The 12,217-nt window shown below is 38.9% G+C and overlaps 1 protein-coding gene across 1 annotated transcript; it reads right to left on the reverse strand.

Annotated features, from left to right (window-relative positions):
• Window positions 1–1,259: 1,259 nt before the first annotated feature.
• On the reverse strand, window positions 1,260–10,014 carry LOC104422269 (glucosidase 2 subunit beta). The gene is given in 17 exon segments (XM_010034539.3): window positions 1,260–1,843; window positions 1,940–1,991; window positions 2,071–2,132; window positions 2,449–2,536; window positions 3,435–3,503; window positions 3,631–3,688; window positions 3,770–3,871; window positions 3,957–4,061; window positions 4,159–4,405; window positions 4,407–4,493; window positions 5,303–5,395; window positions 5,490–5,558; window positions 5,973–6,205; window positions 6,964–7,203; window positions 8,431–8,526; window positions 9,453–9,569; window positions 9,722–10,014. Coding segments are annotated over 17 exon segments (1,902 nt in total). The 5' UTR covers window positions 9,843–10,014; the 3' UTR covers window positions 1,260–1,780.
• Between the last annotated feature and the right edge of the window lie 2,203 nt (window positions 10,015–12,217).

Consider the following 12,217-nt stretch of genomic DNA (forward strand, 5'->3'; position numbering starts at 1 on the left):
AACATAAGAGAAAATACCTAGAATACCTAATTAGTGTGGTTGTTCACGTTTTTTTCTCTTTTCCTACACAAGTGGTTGTCCACGTTTTTTTTTTCTTTTTTTTCCTATACAAGTGGTTGTTCACGTTTTTATTTTTTTTATTTTTCCTAGAATGATATTATGGACTATAAAGCCACAGCGAGGAGATAAAGAATACAAGAAAAGCTTGTGAATGCATGACAACACGAAAGCCACAAACCAAAGTCAGAACATAAAATACGTATCCACTAAACTGAAAAGGACAACACCCAGATCGTCATCAACGAAGCCCCACCTTTGTTTAATTGCCGTCGGTGTTGGTGACCCCTGGGTAAGCATGAGAGGGCACATCACGCACGGCCACCGGCATGCCCGGTTCGGGACCCGAATCCGGCGAATCCGGCGAATCATAGCCGTTGATATTGTGGATCCTACAAGGGGCTAACCCGAGTCCGGCGAATTCGGCATATCACAGCCGCTAACACTGTGTGAATCCCGCGTGGCGCCGAGCTCGGGTCAAGACAAGTGTTTTCCCCGGTTCATTCAGGTCCTTTGACCCTTTGTGTCCACGAGGAGGAACACTCACATTTGTTCGAAAGTTGCACGCTCTAAAATTGGCTCTTGGAGAGTGTAACGGGTCGGGTCCTCTCCTCGAATTTCTTTTGACCTCTCGTCTATCAACTTACTTCATGTTCTGCAGTTTTAAGAAAGCCGTCCGTCGTCAGTTGACCATTTTCGTGCATGATGTACGAAAGTCTGTCAAGAAAACTGCTCGCGCCGCGCGCAGTAGTAACGTTCTCGGCCGTTCTGTAGCCCACGCTACAGTTAGTAGGGTCGATGGGGGTTATGAGGAACTATAGAATCGATTAAAACTCGACGACCGCCATTGTTCTCGACTCGGTAATTGCTCGGTTTGGAAGGAGAGATGAGAGGACTGTCGTGACCCGGTAAAAGTTTAAGACTGATGGGTGTTCCGAGAGGTTGGATTTTCAACCCGCAGAATGAACTTCAGCATTCTAGCTGTAAGAAGGGAGACGATGCAGAGAACAATATGCAGCTGAGAGTCGGAATGAAGAAGCGCCTGTTCATGGATTCTTTACAGGGCTGCGCAGGCACCGCATGGCCAACATGGCATTTGTTTTACCCTTGCCCGGACCTCCCCCCAGACACCAGTTTGTACTTGTCATGTGCACAATGGTTTGTTCGTTTCGACAAAACTATAAGCGACAGGCTTCGCGATATACAGCAAAAGTCGTCACCATAAATTACCGATTGCGTCTTCTGCACAATATAACATTCAAACTAGTAAACTGTGGTTCGGCATCTGAAAAGCCCGATATTGATCTGCAAAAGAGCTGTATACAGTCAAAAGAAAAACCATGTTCAGAGCTGTATACGTTCTCCATAGGGCCCCTCTTATCTCTTACATGAAAATCCTTCTCATGCTGCAGTCATGTCGAAAGCTTCCTGTCCTGATCCCGCCATTTACCCATTTGACAGCTCCAGTAATCAACGTGCTCCTGAGAATGCTAAAGTTTCCAGCCTGGTAACCATGACGAAGCTCAACTGAAGAAGGCTGCACAAGTCACTCCTTTACTAGATGTTACATGTAAGCCTCTTATGAACAAAGCTGGAAGAAGCTGCACATGTCGCTCCTTTTACTAAATGTTACGTGTAAACCTCTTATGAACAAAGTGGGTAGTACAGGCTCGATAAGTCAGCATCCGAAAGGAATCTCCGACTCATTGATTCCATCCATTTATTATAGTTCGTCATGGCCTTCCATCAGTTCTCTGCTCATTGTGTCTAGCTTATCTTGAAGTTCCTGTAGCATGTCATTGGAAAAATTTTGCACTACCATAAGAAACTACTTGAACTAAGAGGTGATTTTGAAACAGTGGAGACACGACAGAATAAGTACCTTCAGTTTATCTTCTTTGCAAAGAGCTGGAGTGGATATCATTGCTTCATATCTGTCACAGAAAAACCAGATTTTACACAAGAAAGAGACATAAAATTACACACAGGCAGTAATAGGAAAGAAATCCTTACTCGCAACGACTTGGTTCATCTACATCAGCAACCTCATTTTTCAGCCCACATCTCAGCTTCACCTGTAAATGTGCAATAGCAGAAATCATAACAGCAATACATACTACCACCTATCTCTCTCAGAGGCTGGCAACTCTGGACACGTGATGATCAATTGAAATCGGCCTCATCTCAAAATTAAGGAAATTGAGCAAGCCTTGCAAAACAGCCAATATACAAGCTATTTGATCCCATAATTCAGCACAGTGTGCCATGGCTTATCCTTCTAAGAGAATCATAAAGCTAAGCAGTTGATGTTGGTGCCAAATAAATTACATCTTAGAGGGAAAAATCTTTCAACCATGTCTATGACAAACTCTAAAGCATGAACAAAAGTACCTTCATACTTCTGTCAGGACCATTCCAACAATTGTCACCGGCTGAGAAGACCATGACTCTGTAACTGTCGTCAAATTTGTCCCACTTCCTAGAAACCACACATGATAACCATCATACGGTATTATGAAAATAAAATCCTTAGTGCAATGGAGACTGTCACGGGCGAAAAAAGAAAACCTAGAATGACTAAATAATTATCCAAGGTGCAGGGTTTGAAATCTGTTCGCAAACATGTGTAACATCAATCAGCTGAGAAGCACTAAAGAATAACCTCATGGTAATTCTATCAGTCAATAAGACCACAGATAAACCGCATGGACTTCGAGGATGTTCCCTCTAAAGATGACAGATATGAATAAGGAATGGTTCAATTCATCTAATGCCAACGTTATGTCTTATTAAGAAGAAGACTACAATAATTTACAATTCCAATGCCTACAAAATTGTACATCTACAATCTGGTTCGGTCATCTTATCATGGTGAAGTAAATTTTTCCTAAATATCTCAGGGACAAAAAAATTATTGGTGCTACGTGAATAGCGTTAATTCATACGTGCGGGCATTTTGGCATCTGCCAAGACGAAATAGCCCTGAGTTTTTTTTTTCTATTTGCATTTATGGCCTAAGGTTCGTTGGTTTAATTCATGATGGAAAAGGTCAGTACAGCCAAGTTCTATTAGAGTAATTTGCTAGCTACTTGTAGATAGACAACAAATTCATTTGTGTTAAAAACAAAGCTAACCTATGTTTGATCCATTGGTAATTGAGTAGACTGAGATTTTACAATGTATTCCTTGAACCAATCATTAATCAAGATTTCTCGGCAATCTCTCTTTTAAGTTGAAGAAAATTGGTGCCTCTATGAAGATGATGCAAGGAAAGTAATTCTCAGCACAACACATATAAGTAAACTAGCAACTCTCCTAACGTAAGAATAGCAATTGCGTAGATCAAAATATCATGACAAGTAACATTAAAAACATACCCCAAGCGAGTTGTAGAGTGCCCTTCCTGCTGGGAAGCTTCTTTAAAGGGGCACACTTTGTAAATGTACCTAGATCAACAGATGTGAAATTAGGACACTGACTGCTGAGAAAGCTTGATCTTTGCAAATTGGTCCTTGACTCAATTTGAAAAACGTGACGATCAGAAAGAACATCCCAGAAAAGAGAAGTAGTAACTTATTCTGTTTGCTCTCAAAACAGCGACCATAGTATGAATAGAACTCCTTTTCTGGGCCTGTAACATTTAATTCTGAGTTTTAGTTCACAAGAGCATCATTGTCAAGATGTTCTCACGAGTATAGAAATATCTTCTCACCGAAATCCTGTTTCAGCTTTTGTGACAAGCTTGATATTCTTGACTGGATCTTAGATAATTTTGTACTCAATTCATCATATTCCTTGCGTACATGAGCAGCCCCTGAAGAAAAAAGAAAAAACAAATGACATGATTATGTATAATTCAATCTTAAGATTAAAAGTCGAACTATAAGGTTACCACCTACCAGATATGTCAACTGGAGTCTGGAATATATTGATAGCTCGAAGAATTCCCCGCAACATTTTCTTCATCTTCTCTACCCAAGAAAAGAACTTCTGGATTGCGATATCTATAAGTTAATATTATTCCATGTAACATGATGCATTAGGTTACTGAAATTCCATAAAACAGGATATTCAAATTCACAGGAAGCCGTAAAAGTGAACCTTCAAAGTCAAATTCATCGTCTGAGTCACTATCTGATCCATCTTTGTAATGAGAACTGAAATCATAATGATCGTTCACTGCAGAATCTTCATCAAACGCATCTTCCACATTATCATACTCATTCTTTTCGCTGTCAGCAGTTTCTAACGCATATATCATCAATACCATCACGCGTGTCTTTTGGGATCTCCCTACTTTGTGCCTCATTATTATTATCTCTTGCAAAGTCTTCCCCGCTTTCCTTCTCTGTCTTCTCCCCTGTCCAACGAGAAGCAACAAGTTGACCCAACTCTTCCTTTGACAGTTCCTCAGCATTCTCAGATGCGTCATCTCCCTACAAGTAATAAAACAATCATTCACGAGTTCTGGAAAAGCCAGCTAAAGTGAGATATCTGAGATCATTTCAAATTCAAAACCACAGGAACTTCAGAAACTCCATAAAAATAAAATGCTCTGCATTGGGCAAGAGGAAGAAAAGTAACATGCAGTCATGTAGACACCTCGAGTAAAGATATTCATTCTCAAACCTATGATATCTACTTGATGGAAATTACACTGAGAAATAAGATTGTTCTTGCCAAATTTTGAAAAAAAAGCTGCATTTTCTATTAGAAGTTAAAAGTGTAATCAGAATATATTTTTTCATGTTGAGTTAAATCTAACAGAATTTTCCATGACATGTGAATTATGTTTCATACACTGCCAATGGCAGAAAAGGAGTATGCTTAACCAATTCATCTGCAAGAAATGATGTCAGAGAAAGCAGAGATACCCAAAGCATCGAATGGGATCATATTACATAAAAACACGAGACAAGAGCAGTCCATTATTGAAGGTGATGAGGACGACTATAATTTCTATGGCCAACATGATTTCTATCAGACATTCACTTCCGCCAAGCTATAACATTTTCTGCTATGATTGACTGAAATCAAATTTTGGTATGAGAATATAAAATTTCATGCATATTGCTGCATTGCAAAGGCAGTAGTTGTGGTAAGCAAAAAGCATCTACGACATAATACTTGCTTATGATTGCACCAGATTTTACCAGAGAAATCTAGGGGTTTGCAGTCACATTAAAGCAATAAAACCAAAAGAGTTGACAAAAAGTACTTCAGCATGTATATAACCATTAGCCACCTTGCTTTCAGCATCAACAATAGGTTCAGATGAAACAATTGACTCTTCCTCATTTGCCGGTGTTAAAAACTCATCTTTCTCTTCCACAGCATGCTATACAGAACAACAAATGTCCAGATTGTTGGAATCATTTTGACTACAGAGAATCAATTGTGTGTACTGCATGATTAAACTTTTGATGACTTACAGTAATTCCCTTATCTTGGACTCCAGTCGATAGATGATCATGTTCTGCCGCCAAATCTTCTTCCAAATCCTATTGAAAGCGCACACATGTAAAGAACTGGGAGGAAGTTTATTGCATAGGAAGTTAACATACTAATATGCATCCAGAACTTTGTAAGCATGCCTTACTATTAGGGACAAAAAAAAAAGAAAAAGAAAAAGAAAGGCATTGAATCAACATGCATGTGCAGAGGCACAATAGCTATGATGCCAACGTAACATTATTCAATTAGTCAATAGGTAATCTTATCTTGACCAAAAAAAAAAAAAGAGTTAGGCCATTTAAGAAATTGTCCATGCAGATCGTATTCTACATGCTACAGAATATGCAGCAAGCAATATAGATCCCACACCAAAACTTTCAAAATTTAAGAAACAACAATTTTCTACAACCATTGACCTACAACTTGCCAAAAGTTAATAGGATAGAGAAATTCTATTGAACCTGGTCAGATGGATAATCATCCACAAGTCCAATCCTTTCATCAAGCATACTCTCTGTAGTTGACGTATCACTTTCACCTCCTCCACCCTTTTCAATTCTCTCTCGATCGATTTCCTCAGCTGTTTTGGTTTTCTCTTTGCCAGCTTTCTCCTCAGCTTCTCTTTTTTCCCTCTCTTCTTTTTCTTTTCTCATTCGTTCTTTCTCCTCTGCTTTCTCTATTTGTTCTTTGCGCTCTATATTGAGAGATGAAAAAGCAACAAAACAATTGATAGTAACACAAAAACAAACGCATGTAAAAGAAATCTTAAACTAAGCATCATAAAGTGCCAAAGCATGGAAGAAGGGTAGTCTAAGCACATGTACAACAACAGAGATAGCAAATAGTGACCATGACACTAAGGCTATTTTGGGAGCACCAAGGGCCGGAATTTGGAGAGTATCTAAAAATTCGAATTTTCCCTCTATTTCTCTCTCACAGAAATTTCAAACTTCTCCCGACTTTCCACCTATCCAGTCCATTTTCACTATTTTACCCAAATATAGCCAATCTTCCAAACATCATAACACTACTAGACACTCGTTTAGAGGGATGAAGTAATTTATTTAGTGAGGTAAACCAAATGCTTCCCAAATCTTCCATCCATTTACCTACAAAGCTGGGATACATCTGGCACATCAATATCTAATAGTCACAACAACTACACTCATTCAGAAAATGCTTCGTTGTTTGGTAAAACTACCAAACAGTTAGTACTGTAAAATATCTATATGGAAGCTATACTACGATGAGTTCATTATCATCAGAGTTTGAATTTTTCCAATTCTGTAGACCATAATATGCTGCTATCACTGGATGCAGTATGAACAAAGATGATATATACGTGCAGTAGCCAGCACCTACGTTTTAAGGGCAAACTCAGATTTAATGAGATCATGATGACTAAATTCAAGTTATTTTGCCAAGATACCACCAAATTAGGAAAAACCAAACCTTTAAGCTGTTCAAACTGCACTTTCAGTACTTTCTCCTCACTTTTCAGTTTTGAGAATTCTTCCTTGTCTTTTGCAAGAGCTACTTTAGCCTGTTCCACTTCCTGTTTACGTATGGCAACGCCCTCCTGGTACACAGCAATTTTTTTCTTCAGCTCATCTCGTGCTGCTTTTCCAGCTTCCCGACATGTATTCAGGCACTTCACTTTATCACCGTATTCGTCACTCCCATCACAGCAGTCTGAGTATCATGGAGCAGGCAAAGAACATATGTTAGGAGGAAACATTAAGAGGAGGCAGAAAAAGAATGACCACCTGCTAGTTAGCCTTTGTCCAGCGGATGTTAAAATCAGTGTTACAAGAACCGGAACGATTTAGTAATTCCATCAACCTATTGAGGTTAGATGATGTCGGCATATACATCTTTTATAGGACCTTAGCATTTAGTAATTGTCCAATTGACAAAAATCCTAAACAATGAAAAGGGAAAATTAATCTAAGTATTAATTAGTATCTTATCACAATATTATGATGTTACTTAATCCACACATTCATCATCCATTTTACTAACAATTGATCACTCTGCAGATCCCTGCATATAATGATAAGCATGTAGATTTTATTCAAAAATGCACCTTTTATTTTCTCTCCAACCTTTCCCCCTTCCTGCAATTTTTCTCGAATTCTCAGAAACACTGTTCATTGACGAGTGTTAAAGAAAAGATCAATCCAAACTAAACCAGTTCTCCATCTCACCTAGTTTTGACCACTTTCTTGTCACTGGATTGAACCAGACCAAGCATGCAAACTGTTCTCAATTGAAGAAGCCACTTTTGTCTAGCTTTTGAAACAATCCTTAAGATGTAAAGCCAAAAAAAAAGTTTCCATTCATTTCCCAAATGCATATATCTCACAATCAATGTCCTTGTCCTCAAAAGTTGGAGAGTTCCTAAAAAGTAGTCTCAAATCTGTTCATCACTTGAAATATACCCTTGTTTACTTGTCTTCATGGTATTAGGGTTCATTAAATAGTCTGTAAAGTAATATTTCAACAGTGATGTTTGTTGGTGAGGAAGACAATCCAGGGCATGAAGTTGCCAAAGCAGGTAAATAAATCTGTTGTTGCACAAATTATGATTAATCAGTGCCCCATGACACTAAAGCACGGAACATCTCATTGCAGAGAAGATTAGAGATATCCTTGGCATTGAAGCAATTAAAATCTGTAAAGAGAACTTCTGGCCCTGGCCATACATGATATCATATCTGATATTTCCATGTCTAAGAAGGAATTGCAACCTTGTTGGGCAATTCAAATGCAGCAGGATCTTGTTCGATGGTACATGAACTTACATGCATGTGTTATGTACAGATGTCAGAAGGGAGAATGAGGTCCACAATCAACACAGGAAAACGAATGCTTGGAAAGGCCAAGACCATGGAGAAAAAGTTCCGATGGACAACTTACCACAAATGCCATCATTTACTCTTGAAGAAAATATAATGACAGGAACATGTCCTGCATTCCGACAATAAAATTTTCCATTTGGGCATGCTGATGTTCCTGCATTATCGAGTCAGAGAAAGTGAAGTTACCATTAGAAAAGTACGTAGCTCTAGTGGTGGACACTACAAGAAATCTGCAGACATACATGAGATGTTCTAAAGAAGGAAACAAAGCTGGGTGAAAGTAACAGTGTCATTTAGAATAGTCTAAACATCAAAGCAGGTCCAGATATGGACACTACTATGTTCTATAAGAAGAAATAAAGCCTAGGATTAGTAACAGTCTTTTTTGGATAAGTAACATCTAAAACCAGTACTAGCCTAACAAAAAGAAACCCATGGTTTGTGATAAGCACGATACAACTGAACTAACATGAGTCCAGCTGAGCTTCTTGATGAACCATCATTACTAATATATCAATGGAGAGCATCGCTCAACTATGCCAGTTTATGGAAGTTGGCCAGACCATCCCATATAAACTGAATACACTTCTTTGCTCTTCAAAAGCATTTATATCAAATAAAGCAATCCGCAGTTTTGCTGATCTATGATGCAAAACCGATTATTCATGACAGTTACCAAGGAAAATATTAAGTCCTCATAATATACCTGCCAAGTTCGTAATATCTGGTGAAATTGCTTAAGGTAACAATTCGTCTGCTTTGTTCGGCAAGAAAGAAAACTGGGAGTTCTTCATATGCATCTCATCAAATGAACAAGACAGACATCAATGAAAAGAAGGGCACAGCGATTCATGAATTTACTTCTATCTCCTCCCAGTTTTGCCCATGGGTCAAGGTCTATGGCCCAAAAAAGTAATATTTATTTTACTATTTCCATTGTTTATCCTATTCATAATCTCTGTCTTTACTTCCCTTCCGTTGCATTAATTCATCCATCTAAACACAGTGCAAGACGAGAGGGCAACCAATGATTCAATGACAATAGCAAACTAATTACACAAAAAGTGGCTCAAAAAGGACCTGGCTCATCTGTGCCATCCGGGCAGTCGCAGAAATCGTCATTGACCTGGGCTCTGCTGAATTTCTTCGACCCATCCTTACACTCGATCCTGTTCGATGAACCGTAATATTTCACATCTGGGTATCACGCAGACTGTGATCAATCACCCAACCACAACCTCAAAAAGTCAAAACCCCCACCCCACCCCATCCCACCCACTACAGCGAGCTCAGTCCAATAAAAAACACTCCACAAACGAGGCACCCAGAAGAAAGCGACGGGCTCGAACCTTCAGGAGCTATCCCGAGAAACGGGTCTTTGGGCGGCGAAGTCGAGGACGACGCGCGGAGAGAACCGTTGGACAGCAGGACCAATGCGACGACGGAGATGAAAACGGTCGGCGAATTCATGTCCGCAGGAAGCGTTAGAAAAGAGCTGGAACCCAGAAGTAAATTCTTCGATGCGCCGGTGCCGGTGCCGGTGCTCGACCGTGATCTTGGAAGTTCGCTGCTCGCGGCGACGGGGAGGGAGGGAACGGGAACCTGAGGAAGGCGATCCGGGTCGGAAACGACGTTTTTTTTTTTTTTTTGTCGCGGGACGTGCGGGTCAACGATGTGACGACGTCACGTTCCGTGGAATATCAGGATTACAACAAAACCGATTGAATTGGTAATGGGTGCATTTGGCTTGGCCACGGGGCAAAGTCTTTTGTGAAATGTAAAGGTTTTAGGTTTTATCTATTTTTGGTGACTCGGGAACCACGCACGGCCGGCAGCCGAAGGTAAATCACTTGGAGGCGACACGTGCTAGCCACCACATACGTACGTGGCTGGGTAAGTCGCCAAAGTCTCAAGTTAAGTTATTCTTGCAACTTCGTTGCGGAGTTTGAATACTAAATCTTATCAATAGAAATTTAGCGTCTCAATTGAGCCCACCGGATGGTATAATTTAGGTTTTAGGTTTTATTTGTTTTGTGGAATATAAATAATTTTAATTTTAAAAAAATAGCTTATTTTATTTTAGATAATTAGCTAATGAATAGTATTTTTATTATTGATAATAATTTATAATATTTTTTATTCATTTTTATAAGTGATTTAAGCGATTATTTTTTAAGAGTATTTTTTTCAAATTATTCATTTCTCTCTAAACAAATGGAGCTAAAAGGATTTTTCAAATGTAAGCAGTGTTTGTAAAGTATGTTATAAAGATACATTGGGAAACAACTTTAACTTAAATGCTGTTTGGAAAATACTATATTTTGTAAATGACCTTTGCTTCCTTTTTGGGTGAAATTCTCAACCTATGTCCCTAACTAGCTAGCTTCACTTGAGGTTGCACGGCCTCGAGTGCGGTTGGCTAGTGCCAAACTAACTTTGTCAATACTCAGATATGGTCTCGCTTGTGGCCTAAACCTTTACCAATGAAGTTGTGTGAGGTAGGGCATTTTATTGAACTATGAAAATTAAGCGAGGGTAAAGTTAGAAAAAAAGTATTTGTACTTTGAAAGAGCTCAAAACACTTTTGGAGTTGCTTCGGGCTTAAGGCTCTTTAGAAATGTAATTGCATCTTCTCAAATCTCTCCCAAAATCATTTGTATTTGTCCAAGAGACTTTCTTCTTCTTTTTTGGTCGAAACCCACAGGATTTTGAGGCCCAAAAAGGGCTTTAGCAAAATCGAACCAAATACAAAAGAATGTGCATTAAAGTTCAAATTCAAAATCATATCAACTAACCAAATTAGTCTCAACATTATTATGCATTTATTATTTATACATGGTTTCAGAGGCAAATTAATAATATATGGGTTGCTACTTTCCTATTTCGATTTAATTTTAAATTTTCCTTTTTCATCTTTCCCAAACCTAGATAGATGAGAAGGATTTATTTTTTCGCTCAAAATAAGCAAAAACAAAATCCGAACTCATATTTAGTTGGAAACTTGATTTGGGACTTTAACTGAGTTGTCTTATCCCAATAGTTAAACATAAAGATTAGGTAAAACAAATGAAAATTAAGGAAATATTAGATCGAGCTAAACTTTCTTTTATTGTTGAACCGTGAGTAAAGTTATCGATATCGCTTATGAATCCTACCCTCAAAGTTTTTTCTATAAATAAACTTGAATGCAATTCGTCAAAATCACTTATAGAAACTTTGACAAAAAGAACAAATCAAGATTTCTAACAAGACAAATTAACAACATCACATCTTTAACAAATTAATGATTTCGTGATTGCAAATAGATCGAGCCTTTTTTTTAATAAAAAAATTTCACCGCTACAATAGGATAATTTTTGGTTAGAAATGTTAGCACAAATATGGTACTAAAAGAGAGAGATGAGATCAATTTTATCGAGAGAGAGGGCAATGTTGATTAGAAATATTGAATTGATCGGTAATCGAGTCAACTAATATGTGAAAAGGAGTATGCCTTAACCAAAAAAGAAAAAGTCCTTTTTAATTCCCCCGACATTAAGGAAAAAAAGAAAGGGAAAATCGAAAAGAAAAAAAATCGACATCGCTGTCAAGCCCGTCATGTGCAATGCGCAGGATACAGACAGAACAACGGAACGCGTTTCCGCAATGACGTGGCGCGCGGCCACTGGACGGTCACGCCGCGACCCCCTGTACCCCCAGCATTCCCCCGCACTGCATTCCCGAAAACAACCCTCTCGACAGGCCGGCGGGGCCCACGGCGGGGAGGGCACTTTGGGAACCTGAATATAAGCAAAGAGGGGCTGTCCCAAGAACCTACGCAACCTGCCTCGCCTCCATAAGCGACC

The sequence above is a fragment of the Eucalyptus grandis genome, chromosome 10 (assembly GCF_016545825.1).
Source record: "Eucalyptus grandis isolate ANBG69807.140 chromosome 10, ASM1654582v1, whole genome shotgun sequence".
In the NCBI taxonomy this organism is placed as follows: Eukaryota; Viridiplantae; Streptophyta; class Magnoliopsida; order Myrtales; family Myrtaceae; genus Eucalyptus; species Eucalyptus grandis.